Source organism: Lycorma delicatula, chromosome 5 (genome assembly GCF_047948215.1).
Source record: "Lycorma delicatula isolate Av1 chromosome 5, ASM4794821v1, whole genome shotgun sequence".
NCBI classification, from domain to species: Eukaryota; Metazoa; Arthropoda; class Insecta; order Hemiptera; family Fulgoridae; genus Lycorma; species Lycorma delicatula.
Window position 1 is genome coordinate 106,557,254 of NC_134459.1, and position 22,543 is coordinate 106,579,796.

The 22,543-nt window shown below is 31.3% G+C and overlaps 1 protein-coding gene across 1 annotated transcript in view; it reads right to left on the reverse strand.

Annotated features, from left to right (window-relative positions):
* Sptz (zinc finger FYVE-type containing 26 spastizin) overlaps window positions 1-21,331 on the reverse strand; it is a 170,799-nt gene extending 149,468 nt beyond the window's left edge. The window contains exons 1-5 of the mRNA XM_075366816.1: window positions 20,974-21,331; window positions 18,216-18,423; window positions 12,685-12,931; window positions 9,242-9,606; window positions 560-733 (exon numbers count right to left, since the gene is read on the reverse strand). Coding sequence (XP_075222931.1) covers window positions 560-733; window positions 9,242-9,606; window positions 12,685-12,931; window positions 18,216-18,423; window positions 20,974-21,128 — 1,149 coding nt within the window. The 5' untranslated portion in view covers window positions 21,129-21,331. The remainder of the gene's footprint in view (window positions 1-559; window positions 734-9,241; window positions 9,607-12,684; window positions 12,932-18,215; window positions 18,424-20,973) is intronic.
* Between the last annotated feature and the right edge of the window lie 1,212 nt (window positions 21,332-22,543).

The window sequence follows — 22,543 nt, forward strand, 5'->3', positions numbered from 1 at the left end:
TTGTGTGGTCCAAAGTGACCCTCCAGTGCTGCGATGGCCTCGTCATAGCCAGCCATGAATGGTACACCCTGAAGAAGTTTTGCTGCCTGGCCCTGAAGTGCGGTGATCAAGAACACAGTCTTCTCTGGTGCCATCCAACCATTATGAATGGATGCCGCCTCCCAGAACTGCTGAAGACAACCCAAGATGTACTTTCATTGAACTTGGGTGGTTTGACTGTAGTGAATATACTGGTAATATACATGGGATTAGAGAGCACATTACAGGTTTAAATTGATATATCACATGTCTGGTAAATAAAGTACAATTCCTAGAAGTTCTACGTGGAGATTAAAAAAAATATGTGGAATAGTGCAAGCAAGTAGTTTGTGAATAAATAAAAAAATAACTTAGCTCCTTTCTCATTCTATGCACAAAAAAATTAACAAATTTTATTTATGATCCAATTTCATCAACTGTATATATTTTATTTAACAAGAATATAAATTTCTATAATGTGTGAAGTTTTTTTTAATACATTTTTTACTTTTACATAAAAAAAAGAAAAGAAAATAATTACCTTACAATTGTCCAAAACAGAACAAATAAGATTTAAATTATTTTGATTCATTGAAGTAGAATACGTCCACAATTGAAAAACAAGAAGTGGATGAAATTTTTTAAATAATGGATGTTGAAAACATGTGTCCACAGCTGAAAAATCTCCATACATTGCCAACTGAGCATAAAGACACTGAAATTTAAAAAAAAATATAAATGGAAAATATACAATCGTTCAAGCAATACACAGTGCAGGTCAACAAGATCTCATAGGAAATACACTTTTGTTTGTTAATCTAAAGCACTTTTAACAATTTTTTACAAATACATCAACATCATTCAATAAAACTTTTAAACAATTACAATCGAATAAAACTTTATCATGAGTTAAAAACTAACATTTTATGTACTATAATTAAGAACATTAAGAATAGGTTTGTTATTTAGCCATTCTCTATAAATTATGGAGCCTTTCCCTTTGTAAAAATCCAAACTTCATTCCACTGCTTATTCTCAATAGCTATTGAGTTGAACACAAAGTGATAAACTTATCTGTTATCAAATAAGAATATCTTGCCAAAACTATGATGTTATGCTACATTTCTATGTATGAATCTCATATTTATTTTATAATATAAAATCCTCATAGATTGTAATTTACAAGGCTCGACTGATAAATTTTGCACATAAATGCATAGCATGGGAATGAAAAGAGATATTGGAATGAAATAAAAAGTGAATAAAAGTACAATGTCTTAGCTGCAAAATGCAGTATTTATTTTTCAATATAATCCCCGTTTACACATTTACACTTTTCCCAATGTGAAACAAATTTTTGCAATTCATCACTGAAAAATTCTGTCGGTCTTTCTCCGATCCAAGGAGCCACAGATTCCTTCACCTCATCTTCGGTGGTGTACTGATTACCTTTGAGATCCCTCTTGAGATGAGGGAAGAAGTGGAAATCGCATGAAACCAAATCCGGCGAGTATGGCAGTTGCGGAATAGGCTCAAACTTCAGCTTGCAGAGAGTCATCAGAGAGTTTGTGCGATATCCATCGTGCACAGATTTTATGGTAGCTCAATTGTTCAACAATATGGCCTACACGTTCTTTAGATATGCCTAACTGCATAGTGATGCATTACTGGGTGATTCGCCAGTCACAGAAACTGGTTGTCCGATCCAAGGTGCATCCTCAATTGTCACTTTCCCAGATTCGCATTTGCAAAATTTCAACACCCACCTACTCACAGTATTCCTGTCAACAGTTTCACTACTGTAAATCGGTTTTAAACGATGAAAATATTCGTAAGATTCAGATTTTCTGCTTTTTAAAATTTGATCACTGTGCGCTGTTTTAACCGTGTTGACATATTGGCCATACTCGACTCCATTTTAACTGCTACTAAAAACAAACCAGTAAACGGATTTCAGCGCATTATCCCAGGTTTGTAGAGGGGAATTTTAGCTATCATGTGCTGCCACGCCCAACTCTATAGTACCTTTTGTCTCCGTGTAGCATGCTAGTGTGCAAAATTTATCAGCCGAGTCTTGTATTAACAAATATAATATGCAACTTATTTTAGATAATATACATTATTTTATAATGTATATTACAAAATATTATGTAAGTAATTATTACCCTTTTAATAATTTTAGGACAAGAATAATCATTCATAGTATTTTTATGAATATAATTATTTATAAAAAAAATGACATTTTTGTTAGCTTACTGTTTGTAATTTTTTTCCCTCTAGGTCTAGCACTTTCATAGAGATCAGCACTTTGTCACAGTATAAAATACATATAGAACTTCAAATTTTAAACTTACTTAAAAAAAATTTAAATATAGACAGACATGTTTTACCATCTCCGAGATATACCTCTACATACTTTTAGTTTGTAAGGTACGTATTTTATCAGAATTTCCATAAATATATTCATACATTTTGATGAAGCAGAAATCTCTGTCAAAGTGCTAAACACAATAGAAAAGAAAAGAATAAACAGTAAGTGAATATAAAAACTAATTTTTTACACAGAGTACATACATAATCAATTTTCCAACACATAAATTTGGAAAACTGCAGTTATTGCACGAAAAGATTTTATATATTTTAAGTGTTACTTAAAATAATAAATTTAATTACTTTTAAATATTTTTATTCTAAAAAAATGTAACTATTATTCTAAATAAAAGAAAATACAGGAGAAAACCCTTTTTCAAGACATTATGATGTATAAATTAACCCACAAGCTTAAAAAATTCCAGTATATGCATTTAAAACTTTGGAAAATAGTTTTTGCCTAACATAAATTGCTTTATAGGTAATTCTGAATAATGGGTTTTGCCAAATTTTTACTTCGGTGTAAGGTAACCTTTACTACAAATCTATCAACTAAACGATATATTTTTCGGTTATTTAAAAATGAAAAGATCAATGCATTCTTAAAAATAATTTATATTGACAACAATCAATTAATTTAAATAGAAGAAAAGTAAAAAAAATAAAGTTCCTTACAACTTAAGTATTTTATTTAATCTAGAAAACAAGTAAATATCTTACAGAAAACCATGTATGTATGTTTGATTTGATACAATTTAAAAATTCTAGTAAAAAAAATTACATCCACCTATGATATATAAAATCCTTACAGATTTGTTATTTATTAACAAATATAATATAGAATTTGGATAATATACTATTTTATAAAAGTAATTATTTTTTTAAAATAATTTTGTGAGAAGAATAATTCATAATAATTACACAAAGGCAATGATACTAAAGTAATAATAATAATAAAGCAATGATATATAAAATGTCATCTGTAAGACAGTATGTGTTATTTACAATGTTAAATTATGCACTGAGCAATGTGTTTGCATTTGTAAGTATTGATAATATGATTTTTAACATTTCAACAACTTCCATCAAGTGATAATCTGATTAATAGAACATATGTTTTGAAATGTGCTATAATAATAATAATAATAATATATTACTTGTCATGAATAAAGGTACTGTAAAATTTGTTATTTAAAATGTGGGTTGTGTACCATAAAGCAAAATGTTTCTTAAATTAGTATGATACAATTCTTGTATTATATGTACAATACTGTACCATATTAGATTTTTATTAAATATTGTTGAATTAAATGTAATTATATGTTGTTAAGTGCACTTATTTATACAAGACGAAAATCATAAATAAATAAGACAAATAAGTGCCTTGCAGATTAGTATCCTAAAGATTTTAAGAGGTTGAATTTAATGTGCACAAAGACAAATGTCCTCCAACAACATTCTGTTAAAGATGTTTATCATTGCCTGAATGAGCTCAATCGAGTTCAAGTCTGGATAATCAGAAGGCAGTCTAAGAACAGAATGACCATGTTCTTGTAAAATGGTGTCAAGAGAATTTAACCTACAACTGAATTTAATGCTTATACCGGCCAAAGAAAATCCTCCTGAAATAACATTTTTTTAAATAATTTTTAAAAACTGAATTGTTTTTTCTGCCTACAAGAATTATGATAATGTTTTTATCTTTCTTTGGAAACTAGTGAATGGACTCCTTTGTTGCTTTTATAATCTCATGACTGTATGACTGAATGTAAATTTACAGTATCCCTTTCCACCATAATTTACTGATGGCTTTCAAGTAAGAAATTTTTTCACAGTAATATCTTTTCTTTTAAGTAGAAATTTTTTATTATTGGTTATCATCATCTGTTTGACTTAAACTGTTTAATACAGTCCTTAAACTTGTATTTGTCATGTGCTGTTACAGGCTTCTCTCATCTATGATTTTTTATCAGAAAATTTGATTTTAGCTTTCTTCTTTATGCATGTTATTGCACCGATTGATACATTATTAGCTTTAATATAACAAAGCTTAACTTTCTGCAAACAGAATAAGTAAACTGCCATCTGGTTTCTTGTTTTTTATTAAAAATCATTTATTGTCACAAATTTTAGCATATAGTATGTAATTTCTTTTAATTGCCATACAATTTTCTATTTGTTATTTTAATTTTAATCAGTTGATTCATAATAGATGAAAATATCATCAGAATTATTCAATATGAATATATAAACATGAAACTATAGTTTTTTTAAAAATATACACAAAAAATTAACCAAATTAATAACAAAAACTACTAAATATATTACTTTGATTACCACATAAAATGTTATTGTAATAAATCACAGTCTGCTTTCAACTAACAGAACTGTGATTCAAATGGTACCTTAAATAATAAATAGTAATATTAAAATTGCTCATTTATGAGGAGCGATTCATATTCAATAATTCATATTAGAATGTTTCTGAAAATTACACATAACAGCTCTAATATGAGGGTCAAGATAAAATTTCAAACTGAAAAGGGAGCAGGTGTTCTAAATAGTACTTTACATGCTGAATCTGAATATGTATCTCGAAACAACCCATCACATAACCCCTTAAATTTATGTGTTCTGTCATTTGTGGAACAAACAACACAAATAAGTTAGTAGTTTTGTTTGTTTGCTTATTCACATCTGATTTATATTGTGATGCATTCTGCAGAACTACATTCAATACATAATAGTCAAATGATGTCATCTAACATCAAGCCAGACATGTATATTCAACAATTTTCTTCAATTTTCAACAATTCAATATTCAACAATTTTCTTCAGTATGAGTTCAGCTCTTGGTATGACTTTCTGTGTTCTTTAGTTGTGGTAGTGGTTTTATCAAACACATATAAAGATTGTTTCATAAGTGATGCCACAAATTTAGTGAACGATTTTTATGACACAACTGTGATTATTTTATTGAACATAAAGATTTCTTAAGTTTTGTGTGTGTGTGTGTGTGTTTTTTGCACTACATGGTGAAACAATGTTATGTATTTTAAGCAGTTAAGTATTTACAAATTAAAAATTAATTGTTTTTATAATTAAGTAAGTATTTATGTAATATCTCAGTTTACTTTCATTCATTAAAACATTTTGAAATTTACAATGAATAAAAATTGGGCTTTTAAAAATTCTCCAAATATTTTTTGTTACGCTTGCGGAAAATTCACCACGAAAAGTCAACGAAAACCAATAACAAATCTGCTGAAAACTGCTTACAAACATTATTTTGACTGTTCCCTAGGAGAGCCCACATGTAGCAAGCATCAAGTGCTACGTTAAACTAACCTAGTGGTTAAAAGGGAAAAAAGAGCATTTGCCTTTTGGCATACCTATGATTTGGCGAGAGCCCACTAACCATTATGATGATTGCTATTTTTGCTTAACAAATGTTACTGGTTTCAATTCAAACAATAAAAGCAGTATTGCATATCCTAATGTTCGTTTAGCTATGAGATCACTACTTCATGGTGTTGATTTATCAATTCCAATTGCTCCAACTTCTTGGAAAGAAATTTCTGATTCCCAGAAGGCTCAACTGATAAATCCTCAATTTCGATAGATATTAATTACATTCCAGAAGAATCAAAAACTGAACCTCACCTCATCAAACAAGCAGAACTGACGACCTAATTCGCGACTTGTATTTATCAAAACAACATGTGGAACTCTAAGGTTCACGTCTAAAAAAATGGAATTTATTAAACATGGGTACTAAATTTCAGTATACAGAAATCAAAATGAAAATTTACTGAAATACTTTAAAAGAGATGGTTTAATTTGTTGCTGTCATGATGTTAGGGGGCTAATGTCTAAACTGGACATTGGATATGTTATTCATGATTGGTGTTTACTTATATATTCACCAAAAAAAAAGCTTAAAGGCAGTGTTGTTGTATAACTCAAAAAATGTTCTATATCAGTGGAACATGTTGTAGGAATGAAAGAAACATAAGAAAGTACGTCAAAAATTTTAAAAGCTATTAAGTATGATGAACACTCATGGCGAATCATTGCTGACCTGAAAGTGTCAGCAATGCTTCTTCTCAGTCTTCAGAGTGGCTTTACAAAATATATGTGTTTGTGGGATAGTCAAGCTACAGATAAACACTACACAGTTACAGACTGGTCAAAAAGAAATCAGTTTACCCCAGGAAAAGACAATGCTGTCAATATTCCCCTTGTTGAAGCAGATCGTATTATTTTACCACCTCTACACGTAAAACCAGGCCTGATGAAGAATTTTGTAAAAGCATTAGATAAAGATGGAGATGACTAAATATTTTTAATATTTAGCTAAGGTTTTTTCACAATTAAGTGAAGCTAAATTAAAAGAGGGAATATTCATTGAGCCATAAGTAAGAAAATTAATTTGCGAGAATATATTTAACAGCAAACTGAATTCTAGAGAACTAGCAACATGAAAGTCATTCAAAGATGTTGTTACTGGTTTTGGAAACAAAAAAGTTGAAAACCATGATCAGCTTATAATGAACTCTTGGTGAACAAAAATTTAGGCTGCAGAATGTCATTGAAAATTTATTTCTTACATTCTCATCTGGACTTTTTCCCTTTAAACTTGTGTGACATCAACGGCAAAAAAGGAGAAAGGTTCCACCAAGATATACTGAAAATGGAACAATGTTATCAATGAATCTATGATGAGTGACTACTACTGGCTGATAAAAAGAGAAGACTTCACAAAAGGAAAATAAGAAAAAATGCATTAAGATAAATGTAAATGTCTGCAAAATAAAGGTAGGAATTTTAATTGTAATTATTATTATTTTTATATTCTATTATTTATGAAGGTTCTCAATATTTTAAAGGGTCATAACTAAAAATCCGAGAGTGATAAAGAAAAACTGATTTCATTTTAAGATTCATCAAAAAAAATACATTCTAATTCACCTACTTTTATCTCAGTTCCAAATTTATTTATTTTTTGTTGACCAGTGTAATTAAAAACAAAATTGGTCTAAAGCTAAAATGGTTTATTTAATAATGTGATTTTTTTTTCATTTTTCAACATAATTTATGCAAGATTAATACACTTGTCCCATCTCTAAAATCAGCTTATCTGCAAAGAAATCTTTGTCTTGATGTTGAAGCCATTTAGCTCATTTTTTTTGAGTGGACCATTTTCTTTCAGCCTCCTTGAGTGGACCAAAACATGTGAAAATCCAATGGGGCTGTGACAGAACTGTACAGGGTTGAATTAGTACTTCCCAATGCAATTTGTTGATGGTTTCTCAAGTTACTTGAGATGTGCAAGGTTGGGCATTATCATGAAGCAGATTGATGCCTTTAGGCTGAAAACCTGCCTTCTCTTTGTTGATAAGCATGTTACAGTAGTAGTAGGTGCTGTTTATTGTTCACTGATCCTCTAGAAATTAACAAAACTGGGCCTTTTTCGACCTAAAAATTTATCATGATTTTTTCCTGCCGATGGTTGGGTTTGGAATTTTTTTCTTAACAGGTGAATTCGTATACTTCCACTCCATGACTATCTTTTTGTTACCAGTTCATCACAGGTTAGAATAATATGCAAAAAATGCATCAAACTCCTGCTGATACCACTGTTTCAGCTCTGTGCATGTAGAAAGTCTTGTTTCCTTATGTTTGTCAATCTCTAGGAACCCATCTTGCATTTTTTTTTATAGTACTTAAGCTTGTTGGTAATAATATTATGAACTGTACCAACACTTGTAATTTTTCAGCTATAATTTCAACCGATATCCATCCGTCATCTTAAATGAGAAACTCTGTGTGAGTTTCAAGGTCTGGAGTTGAAACTTCAATCGGATGTCCAAAATTGTTCTTGTCAGTCACTGAAGTTTAATACAGTCTTTCAATTTTTCTACTCGTAAACATTTTTGCAGCTCATATACCTTTGACCAATTGTTTGGCCATATGAGAGTTAATAACTCTCTGCTTTTTCACCTTTGGAAAGCAAAAAACAGATCACTAAATGCTGTTCAACTAATTCAAACTTCAAGAGGATTCATTATCATAAAATGAGATTTTGAGGTTATAAACAAAAGTGTTACTCAAAAATCTGATCAAAAGTCAATACATTCCATTATCTCTTAAAGGGAATTCCCAGAGAGCTCCTTTAAAAAGTATTTGACACATACTTGCCAATTTGATCTTTCACAAGTGTTTGTCATCTAGTAAGACAGGAAATTTCATACTATAAACAACAAAAATACTATCATTGTCATTACTTAGAATTTTATCTATGCAATTAGCAGTGTTACATTTATCTGAGAAGCATTCATATTTCAAGTTTCAACAGTTACAATCCAACAATAAAATAATTGTAATGCCAATTACAATTACCTAATTGTAGTTAATTATTAACTATTTTCTAGTTTAATAAATAATCGTCTTTGAATATTAAAAGTTGTACCATCTGCAACAAGCATAACGATGCATGAACATTAATAAAAGAAGACCAACAGATTGAAGACACTTGCCTGTAAGTAACCCAGCTTGTATATTGGTGAGAAGACCTAGATTTAAGCCAATGTCATAATCAAAAAATGAAATTTCAACCATCTGTTTATGGTCGGTAAGATGTACTGTTAGCCAGCTGTATGTGGCTTCCCTGATACTGTAGCAAATAAGTTATTTCATTCAAAAGAAATGAAGAGATAAACTGACTGCTTTACTAGAATTGTAAAAAATTAAAAAGCTAAGAAAGCAGTAGCAGTACCTAATAACTAACAGCACAAATTACACTAATATAATTTAAAAAAATAATAAAACGATAAAATGTATAAGTACTTACAATAACATCTTCAATCCAATGAGTTTTATTTTTAATTAACCTCAAATATAATTCAGAAATGTTGAGACTTCCATTTTCATTGAATAATTCTGAATGAATTTTTAACAGAGTCATTCTATCTTGTTTTTTAATACATAAAACATCACGACAATGTAGATTATCTTCATTTTCACAGAGATGCATATATAACTGTAAATCAGTATGAGCTATTGCAGCTAATAATAACCTGGATAATTTTAAATGTCCTGAACGACATAACAGAGATAAATCTTTACAATACTTTTCTGTGTCAATTATATTCCATTTACCATCAGAAAGTACTATAAGTGATAACAATGTAGACTGCAAATCTTCATTATTTTCCCCTAAAAGGAACAAAAGCCAAATATGGTATACTGATATTTAACAAGGTATACTGTAATTATTTTCATAAACTAAAGTACACATAATATTAGATATGTTCAAATACATGTATCGCAGAACGCAATGTTTTCAAAAGTGCATGAACATGTTGGAGTAATGAGAGTTTTGATAAACTTATTGCGATAAAATTTCTATCTAATTAAATGCTGAATAATTCTACACTTCCCTTCTAAGTAATTTTCTTGGTAAGCTACTAAATTAATGATAAAATCTAAAAATAAGCTTTGCAATTGCTTTTATTTTAATGCTCTTGATCATCAAAATGCACCCCTTACTGTGCTTCCCTTTATCATTACGAAAAGAGAAGTCACATGAGACCAGATCTTGTGGATAGGGTGAGTGTTTCACCCGATTCACCAGTGATTTGTTTTTCTCTTTCATAGACAGATCTGTGTGAGTGGGTGCACTATCATGATGCAAGCTCCACGAGGTACTTGTAAAAGTTCATCGTTTTCATCCAATTTTTGTACCTTTACAATCTAATTTTTTCATTTCTTTTACAGTTCCATGTAGTACACCTAATCCATATAATGAATTCGTAGTGAAAAAACTTGTTTATTAACAAACACAAAGTTAGGAGCATTGTTTCGACTCTTGGTTTGGAATAGTAAACTTTTGGTCATGAAGAATGACAAAAATGCCAAGACTCATGACTCATCGTAATGATATGGTTCAAAATGCCATCTTTCCTCTCCAAAAGATCATGGCAAATTTTAAGTTTTTTCTGCTTCTGCTCCTAAGTGAACTGTTGCTGTTTTTAATTCTTATTAAATAATATTAATTCTTATTAATAATATTTTTAAGTTTTGACTGCTACTTTAACAATCTCGTTCTGCTCTGCTATTAAGTCAGCCTATAATTTTCATGCACAATTTGACAAACTTCCACTATGTTTTTATCAAATCTGCTCTACTCTTGTTATTAGTAACACATTCTATTCCCCCAGAAAAATGTTTTACCTATTTTTAAAATGTTTTCTTTATAGCATTATTTCCATAAACCTGCAATAACACATTCAAAACTTTACTTCTAATTTTGATGAGAAATTTAATGGTGTTGTTTTAGTTCAAGAAATTACATTCTTGCAATGATATTTAAAAACATGCAATAACAATAGAATCCAAATGCAAACGGTGCTGGTCAACAATTACACAGGTGTCAGATGCTAATAAGGTAATTCCAGTAATGAGGTATAGAGTTCCTGCAAGTACTGCCACACAGAAATGCACTATGGTGAGATTACAAACTCTTTTTTTTCAGCCCGCGTGTGAATGAGATAGATGATTGTCTGTCTTACCTCAACAGCTGCAGTACTTCTGGTGAGATATAAGTAGTAGGTAGATGATTAACTACAAACTAGAAGTTATAATGAGAATTTGTCATATGCTGCACAAAAGTAATAAAAGAGTAATTAATAACTGCTACTATTTTGTAAGTGAATTAATGCATGAAGATTGTAAAGTATAAACTATATTTGTTATAACTTAATTTAGTTGAGTCATAGGTAACAGTGTTGCCTATGTCTCAACTGACAATATATATATATATATATATATATATATATATATAGGTTTGATATACACTAGATTCTCCAGGCAATTGATATTACTAGAATAAAACCACTAAAACTATGCAAAAGTTGAGCAGTATATGAGAGGTATCAGAAGTTCCCAGTACAGGTCTAACAAAATACACAAGACTTTTATTAAAAATAATTTAAAATTTCTACTATTTCCTTTGAAATAATTCCCTTTGGAACTTATAAAGCAACCACAATGCCTCTTGCATGCCTCAAAAAGAATGTCCTTTTCCTGAAGCTTGTCCAGTACTGCCTGTGATACTGTTTGAATGCCTTCTATGGTATCAAAACAGTGACCTTTAGCTTCAATCTCATTCTAGAGAACACTGTAAAATCAAGAAGGCTAGATCCAGAGAGTATAAGTGAAGGAGAACTACTATGGCTGTTGTCTGTTAAAAGCTGTGTTGTTTTGAGGGAGGTGAGAGATGGTGACTTTCCATGATTCGACAGTCAATTTAAAAATGAAATGATTTCAAAAATTAAATTTAAAATGTTTTTAGTCGTCATCTTTAGAAACTTATGAACACATTCAACATGCTGCTGCTTTTCATGACCAAGTGAAAATGACCAAGAGTTAAACTTCACAGCAGCCAAATGCATGTTCAAGCTTTCCTAGCAGGTTCCATATCTCTAGTAGGCTTGATAAACATCACAATTAAAGGATTTATTTTGTGATACATCCTGACTCTCATAGGGGAATACACCCTCCGCCAACCACTCCATTTCTAGCCCTTATGGGCTTTACCGGAGCTCATCTTCGACACCCTGACTTTTGACATATTCCAGTGTGCCTCAGCCAGGATGCCACTGATGTGAATGTCATGAGTGACATTCTCATTGGTGTACTACTATTTAGTGAATTCAAAACAAAACACATCTTACAGAGTCTTAAATAAAACTGAAAGGACTGAACTAAACTACCTACCTATAGAAGGTAAAATTGAGTTCAACACACAACACAAAACATAAAAATAATACACATAACAATAACAACACCGTAACACTGAAACAAAACAAAGGGCAAAAATAACAACAAAAACACATTTTCCAGTTATTTGCTGGTGGTGGTTGTCTTGAGTAATTGTTTTTAAGCGACACTCTACCAGCCTTGAAATATGCACACTTCTTAAATCCTGGGTTTGACCAAAACAATTTGTTTAAAAACATTTTCATTTGTAAAACTGGCTGCAGCCAATATTTATGCAAAATTTAAAATAAGAATGTTATGTAAATTTATTAGCCGTTGCAGGTTGGTTTTTATATAAGATTATAAAAGTGTAAATACTGACAGAAATATACATCAGTTTATGCCTCTAGACATATAGACTGTCGTTATACACAGTTGCTGGAAGTGCAGACCAGGAACTTTCTGATACCAAATTGTTGTAATAAAAAAAATAATACAGACTGTTGGAATATTTAAAAACAGAAGGATACTTACTATTGTCAGGTGATTTTAATTTTTGGATATAATCTTCAACTAATTCTTTATAAATATGTAACAATTGCTTATTAGGAATATCAAAGGATGGTGATGAGCATATTAAATAATTTATTAAGGAATGCGCAATACCAGGCTGAGTAATCAAACAATTTTTTAAGAGCTGAACAGTCTGCTGTGATATACCTGGTATTAATCTACATACAAAGTTTGAATGACATACTCTCGTGTGAAGATAATTCAGCTCCTATTAAAAAGTAAAAAAAACCAAGCAATGTTTAAAAAAACAAATTAAAATCTACAATATTTAACTAAAATTATTTGTTTTATAATCATTATAATCACTACATTAAAAGGCTATCATCTATTTTAATAAAAGATACATTTATTTACTCTTCTATACATCAATAAATATTCTGTATCTTAAATAAATTTGCAGTAAAAAAATTCTTTATTACATAAGTTATTGAACAAAATAATAAGTACGTTAAAATCATTATAACTACAAAACAGAAAAGATTATATGAAATAGAATAACAAAAATTAAATAATGCACTGAAAATTTTTTTAAGCTTTTATTTATGGAAAAATTATACTAATGAAGCACTAAGAAATCAGATATCCAAAATTAGGACCTGAGCAACAGTGAACTATGCCCTTGACATTAGGACCTTAATGTTTACACACAATAGATTTACAATTAGTTCGATAACACAGTTTTCCAAAGATTAAGATTTATATAACAGGAAAATCTGACAACAAACTGCTTCAGTATTTAGTAGTAGATTTAAAACATTTTTTTCAAGGTGTAGAGATCAGAAATATCAGCTTATGAAGATGTGAATAAAAATCAGGACTGTAAAAGCAAATATTGATGTGCCCATCATTGAGAAGACACACCTGAAATCATATCTTTTTCTCTCAACATATATCCAGAATAGAATAGGATATTAAACATCTGAATACACGATGGCAATTAAAGTCACCCAATATCAGTCAAGATGAAAGTTTGGATAATAAATTATGAAGTTCAAGTTCAGAAAAATCAAAAATTGAGATGTTATAAATAATATATAGAATGAAAATGGATTAGATGTATGAACAGTGAAAAAGAAGATATGGGTAAGAAGGAATTACTAGCACCAATAGATATGTGAAAGTAGATTTCCACTCCTTCATGACATTTAACCAAAAAAGGAAAAATCATTTTTAACGTTATATTCCAATTGTATTTGCAGATGACAGGGGGGGGATGTTTTTGATTTGTTGGAACCAAAATTGAATGAGCGTGTTACAAACTGTAATCTTCATGTCAATCACGTTCTTTGTGAAGAAAAATGTCTGTTGCAGCGTCACTACTAAAAAGAGTTTGGAGGAAGAAATGACCATGAAAAAACCAACCACAGAGCTGCAAATGGTTAAAGCAGGAATGTAAAATTAAAATAGATTGATATTTAAAGTCATCATCCTAGGCTTCCACATAAACCATGAGCTGCACCTACACCATGACATGCTCACAATATACTTACTCATAAGTTTTAATGTTGATGATTTAGAAAGTGGTTAACCACACCACTACAACCTGCTCACCATGTCTTTTACCATAAGAACTACACCTAGATCTCATTATTACAAAAAAAGAAGACAATCATCACAGAAGTTTAAAATTTATAGCAGGTCAACTGTAGTAGGGGCACTTATTCACATCACCTCAAACTAATTAACCTATCATCTCTAGGAACAATGTTACAGACTAGTCAAAATTTCCACTATCTAAGGAGACTAAAATTAGTTTATGTATTAATTAACTCAAAACAAGATATGCAATATACATTCTAAAATATAAACATATATTCTTGCAGAAGATTCATCACAATCAAAATAAAGCTGAGTAAACAAAATATTTACATATTTCTAAATAATATATTAAAATTTTTATAAATTAAACAAACTTTTTTTTTGTTTAACTTTTGGGACCACCGTTAGGTATTGTTTCAGAGGATGAGATGAATAATTTGTAGTGTGTGTGAAAATGCCATGCCTGACTGGGATTTGAACCTGGGACCTCCAGATGAAAGGCTGAAACATGACCACTCACGCCATGGAGGCCGGCTAAAAATTAAACAAACTATTGCATATAAAACACACTTGACCAATTAATATTTACACCAATGTATAGTAAGAATGTTTTGACTGCAATGAACATGTTCATTCATTGAAAATAAAAAGAATTTCTCATTAACTTTTAATACACTTCAAACTAACTATAACTTTTTTAATTTAACATTAAATTAAGCATTTTCCACTCATTTCATAAAGCGAATTACATTTACAAAAATTCATCTATTTCAAAACTTTAAGAATGAGATACAGAAACACATAATACTGATAACACTGAAATGGATAGAGACACTTTGATCTTAGACAAGAAGCCGAGAAGTAATAATGGATAGTCATCCCAACCCCATAGAGGAAGACACCCGTCTTGTGACGCTTCTGGTCGCCCCCCTCCCCGTTCTAGCCCTGATGGGCTTTAACGGGAGTTGTCTTTCTCCCTCTAATTTTTTACACCTCACAACAGCCAGGTCTCATTGGGACATTGGGATGCCACCGATGTAAATGCCTCGGTAGACATATGCATCGGTGATTTTTGAACTAAGCTTTTGCCTTCGCTAGGACTCGTCCGGATATCTTGAATGTCCTACATTGTTTCCTCTGAACTAGCTAATCGAGTCCGCGGGAGCATGAATCCTGCGCCTAGTTCTACTTATACTGAGCCAATTTCTAGTACATGTTTCGATTTTGAAGCAATTTAATAACAACATATTACCAAAAAGTGTTGTTCGCAACAACAAAATTTAGCCCTAATTCCCTTAATGAGCTCAGCTTCAGTTCATACCGCAGACTTGGTTAATTATGGACTCTGGTCTGGTCTACTAAGAGGCAGACAGATCTCCTACTTCCACTCAGTTCCATCACAGAGTCCCGCATGACATTTACATGCTTTCAACAATTGTCGAGATGCCACTACACCTCACGGCTGCATGGGATCCATGCCCTCAACAGTGCAGTCATCATTCCGCCGACAGTGTCATGTGCTCATTCAAAACTGCCCAAATCAAAACGCCGCTACACCTCATGGCTGCATGGTGACCCATGCCCTCGGCAGTGCAGTTACCATTCTGCCGACAGCTATACAATTAAATAATCACCACAATTCTAACTAATCGTGGCTCACTTCCAGTGCACCTACCTTTGGCCAATCAACTGCCAAGGGTGCTACTCTACTAAACTTCCTTGGCCGTCCTGTTCAGGGCGAGGAAGCCTGCCACAATTGTCAAATCTCTGCAAGTCTTCAAGTTGACTCGCAGGTCAAAGTAGGAATCCACTCTCTCAAGTTCCCTAACAACTCTGTTACGTTCAGCTTCGTACTGGGGACAGATATACAGGTAATGGTCAACAATATCATCGACCCTACAATCCGGTGTCAACCAAACCAAACCTAGCCAAACTATTCCTAAAGGCACCATGTCCTGAAAGGAATTGAGTTATATACCGATTGGGGAAAACCCAACTAATTGCTCACAGCTCCCTCACATTTGGAAAAATACCATGCGTGCATTAGTGTATTACCCTAAGAACTGCGTCTCAGTGCCCTTGCCAGGGCAAAACCATACTGGTCATCCGTCAGCATATGGTTAGAAGTTAACCTACAATTAATGTGTAGGTACAAGACCTTCTCAAAAATCTTACATATTACAGGCAAGAGCATCAGAGGATAGTAAGAGAACTTACAGTGGTATCCTTGTCGTCGTCACCTTTGAAGAGCAATTTCAACACACCGTGTTTCCAACATGCTGGGAAATACCCAGCAAAGAGCATCTTATTAAAAACCCTAGTCAAAGGACCATGAATCACCGGCAATGTGCGAACAAGGAACTCCACTGTGATACCATCATATTTAGGGGCTTTATTCCTAACCAGGCTACAAATTACTTGGCACACTTCCGCCTCAGTAATTTCAGAAGACAAATTCTCAGAGCGAAAACCTACAACTTCCCTGCAAACATGTCGATGATATGAGGTTTCACGAACCTCGGTATCATCTGGAAGCAGATTGTTCATCAGAAGAGTGAGGACATGATCTTTAACTATAACAACTCCATCTTGGGTCGAGAGAGCCAACAGAAGAATGTCTTTTTTCCGCTTATGACCAAGTACTCTACAGACAACACCCCATCGATATTTACCTGCTCTTGCACAAAAGAGCGCCAGGAATCACATTTAGAAGAGCTAACCTTGTGAAAATACTCGGTTCTCTTCCGAAGATAATTCGTAATCAAAACTGCAGGCCGATGAGGATCACCTCATACTGTGCAGCACTCCTGAGCCAGCCCACAGTCTGCTTCATTGCGGTTAAGTCCCGAGCCCACCATCTAGCTACTCTCTCCCAGCCCATGCTTCTGGGAATCGCTTGCTCAGTGGAAAAAACTACCGCAGAAGAAAAATTCTCTGCTAGGTCATCTAAAGGGAACTCGTTCAGACTTCGAGCAAAAACTCTAAGCCTGACCACAAGAATATTTGAAAACCTAGCCCAATCTGCAAGCCTGTGCAGGAAGCACCCTTGTTGAACCGGAATGTCACCCCTAAAGACATCGTGCAGCCCAACTACCAAATCAGAAACTATTAGCTGGTGGTCACTTTCGCAATCATCAACTACCAATCAATTAAGAATCCTACCAGGGATATCCTTGCCAATAGTAACATCAATGTCGGTACCATGGAAAGCCCTCCGCAAACTGGCGAAGGTAACCAATTCGTCGGCTACATTAAAAACATCAAAATGATGTTGTGCGATGAAACGTGTGATCAATTTGCCGCCATTATCCATGATCCCACTGTGCCAAAGAAGCGATTTGGCATTTGCATCAACTCCTGTAAGAATAGGACGACCCACTACGAACCTAACAATCCTATCCCATTTTTCCAAATGCTGTGCAGTGGGAACCCTATACTGAAAGTACGAACTAACAACAACCAAGTCCAAACCATCCATGGCAAGCTTAACAACGACGTGATGCATGTCAGAGGCTGCCATACGAAGATGCTATCTAAAGACTTCCTGCACAGAATAGATAGAGACAATTCAGACTTAATTTTTCATTTAAAAAATGTTAAACTTACAACTAAGTAAAATTACAAAACTACATTCATTTTGTTTTGAATACCAGCAAAAAAAAAAAAAAATACAGATTTTGTTATGTAACAAAATTATTTACTTTTGTAAACACTGGTTATACAAAAAACATTAAATAATCTATTTTATAAACAAGTGATGTGAACAAATATCATGTGAAAGCTATTGTGAAACAAGTTCTGATGTTAAGTTAAAAATCATCTGAAAAATCTCATTTAATTTAAACCTCATTTTAATTATTAATGTAATAATTATTATAATATAATAATTATTAATTTTATATATATATATATATATATATATATATACATGCATAAGTATGTAGCTTTGTTACCTTTTTTACATCTGAATTTAAACTCTCTAATGAATCTGCCAAACTCTTAAAATGCAATTCTTTCTGTAATAAATTAATGTTCTCTTCCAATGTATCAGAAGAGAGAAATTCACAATCTGAATAATCAACATTTTTGTAAAGACAAGTAAATGCATGAACCGCCAACCAACACTGTTGCCAATCTTTTTCAATAACAGATTTGTCATTTCTGTAAAATATATAACACAAAATCAGATGAATTAATAAATAAATTTAAATAATGATATAAACTTTCACACTACATGTACAGCCATCCAATTAAATACAATGTGTTTAAACTGAATAAACTTGTTGGATTGTACATTATATAAACTGTGGAAGTTTTTTAAAAATGAATCTTTATGCACCTCAGTAATTCTAAAAACTGATCTTAGTTGATAGTTCTACAACTTAAAAGTATTTATTGGGATTCTTTTCTTTACAAAGTACATGTTCATATTATAAGTGTACATATCTTCAATCTTGCTGCATCTTTAATTATAAATTTAAAAACACGTTTATGAGTTCTGTGTAAGTTGACACATTTATGTCTTACTCTTTTATAGTGACTTAAGTAACAAGGCAAGAAACAATTTTATTAACAAAAATTCAATGATAATAAAATAGACAGGATGTTAATAAAAAATAAACTAATATTAAGAAAAGTGAGGAATATCTCATACTTCATGAGGCAGGGATTCTCTATAATGGCTAGACATCAAGGCTAAATAAAGACAAGATTTTGAATTTTTTCAAATTGGTAAACAAGTTATTCGAAGGACATATGACGAATCTGATAATTTATTCATGCAAATTCAAATTTCTTGGATGTAATAAGATTATTATTATTATTAATTTAGTTATAACTTGTCTAATTTTTAAAATTTTTCATTAATAACTTTGGACTATTTTTTATTATTTTGGGTCAATCCAAACAAATCAAGCAATATAAAATTAAAAAAATATTCTTTATAAAAATTATTTATTTTTGTTTCAGGGTCTTGTCACATTTACAGTTGAAAGCAGGGATTATTTTATGTTTAGGACGTTTCATTTTTTCCGAGTCACCATTTTATGTAGGTGTATCAGCCAATTTTACACTTCTTTGAGTTATTTTAAATTATAAAAACACAATTCTCAACTTTTTTGGTTTGAGGCTTTGTACAAGTATGAATGAGACTACTTCCTGATAAAACCTGAGATGTAAAGGCTCATATCCTTACTTTGTTTAGAGGCCTCTAAATATGGTAATTTGCATAAAATAGTTGAACTAGGAAACTGACAGATTAATGATTTATCAGATGTCTGAGCATTAAATAAACAGTAAATATCTAAATAATGTTTTTTAATATTCTTCTACTGGATGTAGATAAATATACAAAATATTGTTTTTCACAGAAAGGAATATATTAGTAATTTGTTTTACTCAATTAACAGTGCAATGAATTATGCCACTCTAAAATTGCTAAAAATAATAAATAACTAACTTTCAAATGTAAATTAACTGTGTTAATTTGAGAGTTTGTTAATTTTTTTTATAATTTAAATTCCAGTTTGTGCTATAAGACTGCCTTTCTCAGAACTCTGACAAATTTAAGGATCTTCTCTTTCTTTTTCTGTTTAGCCTCTGGAACCAGCGCTTGGTATTACTTCAGAGGATGAATGAGAATGATATGTATGAATGTAAATGAATTGGAATCTTGTACAGTCTCAGGTCAACCATTCCTGAGATGTGTGGTTAATTGAAACCCAACCACCAAAGAACACCGGTATCCATAATCTAGCATTCAAATCCGTATGAAAGTAACTGCCTTTACTCTCTGTGTAAAGATCTAAGGGTATGTACAGTAGTACTACTCAGAAAGTTATTTTATCTGAAAGTAAAAAATAGTTTATCAACCATTGATGCAAAGGCGAGAATTTTACTTGTGGGGCTGAAAAAAACTTGAATTTCTTTGGAGTTAGATCTCCAATATCCACCAGTATATTTTGCTTAGTGAAGAAGGAAACTATCCCATCACTTTCCCCAGTTAGCTTGATATGGGATGGTTAATACTCTTATGTAATTTTCAGGAATGAAACATCTAGTAACTACATCTACAATTTTGGTATGGCAACTGGTACATACACCTGTTTCTAAAAAAATGAGTTTTTTAATTGAATTGGATGATTAATACATATTTTTATGGAGAAGTAAATTACTCTAATTTTCAGAAATTTTAATAACACCTCAATATATTTTATTTGGGTTTAAATTTTTAATTTGTTCCGTTTGATTTTTCTGATTTTATTTGATAAGTAAATTAGTGTAAGAATTCGTTTCTTTATTTCTGTAATAATTTATAAATTTTTGCTGTAGAGAAATTATGATATATAAATTATGCACCAGTGTAATGTAATACCTTAGCGGTTCAATCCGATTAAATAAGCTAAGGCAATTAATTTTAAGGCAAGAAAACATTATTCAAGTTTGAATAATGTTTACAAGGTTATGTTAATGTTTTTTTTCTTTTAAGTCTGTCAAAATTGCATCAGATAATTAAAAACCTTTTTATTCAAGACAAGACTGAAAAATATTAAGCTTATCTAATAAATGACATTATATATACAATGTTACTAATCTACAGATTAGAAATTTTCCAATAAAAATACAGTTCACTTGGCATACAGAAATGATATATAATTATAAGATAACTTAAGGTATTAAAATAAACTGAAAGGTACATATTTATTGACTTACCTACTAAAATGAGAGCCGGAAGAAACTTCCCAAATAAAACTAGCAAGTTTACTTTTGTCAACAGATTGCAAATGATTTCCTTTTAGTAAAATTTCAAAAAAATTCCACAGTCCTAATCTTACAAAACATTCGTAATTTATAACTTCATTATTCATACCTGAGAAACACTTTATGACTGCGATAAACAAAAATCCCAATAATTTAACACCCAATAGGTGAAATTTGGCATGGAAATAACCTACAAGTGGATAGTACTTTTAGTTAACAATCTAATGGCAGAACAATATCCTCCTATCACGTTTTATATTTACAGAAACAAGGTTCAGTGATAAATACATTGTATCAACGAGGTTGAGTAACTTCATACAAATAACGATAAGAATGTTGTGAAATAACATCTCGATACATATATATCGATAGATGATAACATCGATGTTTTTTGATGACTTTGTACTTCGAAAATGTACTACTTAAAAACCAACGTCACGTTAGGACGTTACTTATCTATGATGTGGACGCCACATGACTTCCTTGTTCGCCTATTAAATTACATATACACATTTTTTTTAAAGTGAAAAGTACAAAAAATTTTATTTCATTAATTTCTTCTTATATTTTTCATATATATATATATTTGTATTGTTATTTAATTATTATTTATTGTTAAAGGTTTTTTTACGATCAGAGGTTAATAATTATTAATAAATCAATATATTTAAATTAAAAAAAAGGAGATGAAGTCTGATTCGAACTGATCTGCCTTCCCCTAAGATCCAAATATTTCATTAATTAAATGTTATTTTGCTATAACTCTGGAACCAATTAAAATAAGTACCATTAATGATACATCATTGAAAAGCTCTCAATGAGGGCTTATAACTGCAGTTAAGAAAAAATCCAATTTTTTTATTTGAATTTTGGGCTTTTTTTGGACATTTGGTTTAGTCGATTGCACTCAAAATGGGAGGTGCACAACTAGATGTTGCAACAATCTTAAATCCAAAATTTCAACATTTTACGGCTAATCGTTTTTGAGTTATGCAAGATACGTAGTACGTACGTACAGACGTCACGCCGAAACTAGTCAAGATGGATTCAGACATGATCAAAATAGATATGTCCGTTGAAATATGAAAACCGAAATTTTTCGCGATTACAATAATTCCTTGTACATGAATCTGCTTACTCTTTGTGCTGTAAGAATAAAATCATTAGTTACGTACACGTGATGCTGCAGTCTGTCAAAAGGAATAAATTTTAATTGCTTATGCAATTCACAACTCATAAATTAAACAAAAAGTTATTTAGCACAAAATTTAACATACTTAAAAATCTATCAATACATAAAAAATCTGATGTGGACAACAGATGACTTCCTTATACGCCAATTAAATTACATATACACATTTTTTGCTGCACTTTAGTTACAGTTAAAGTGGACAGTTACACAATTGGATTGTGGTGGACACCACATTGCATCACATTTTTTTTTGTGGTGTCCGTATCAGCATTTTATATTAGTTTATACAGAGTAGGCAACATAAAACCAAGCCACTCAACACTATTTTTT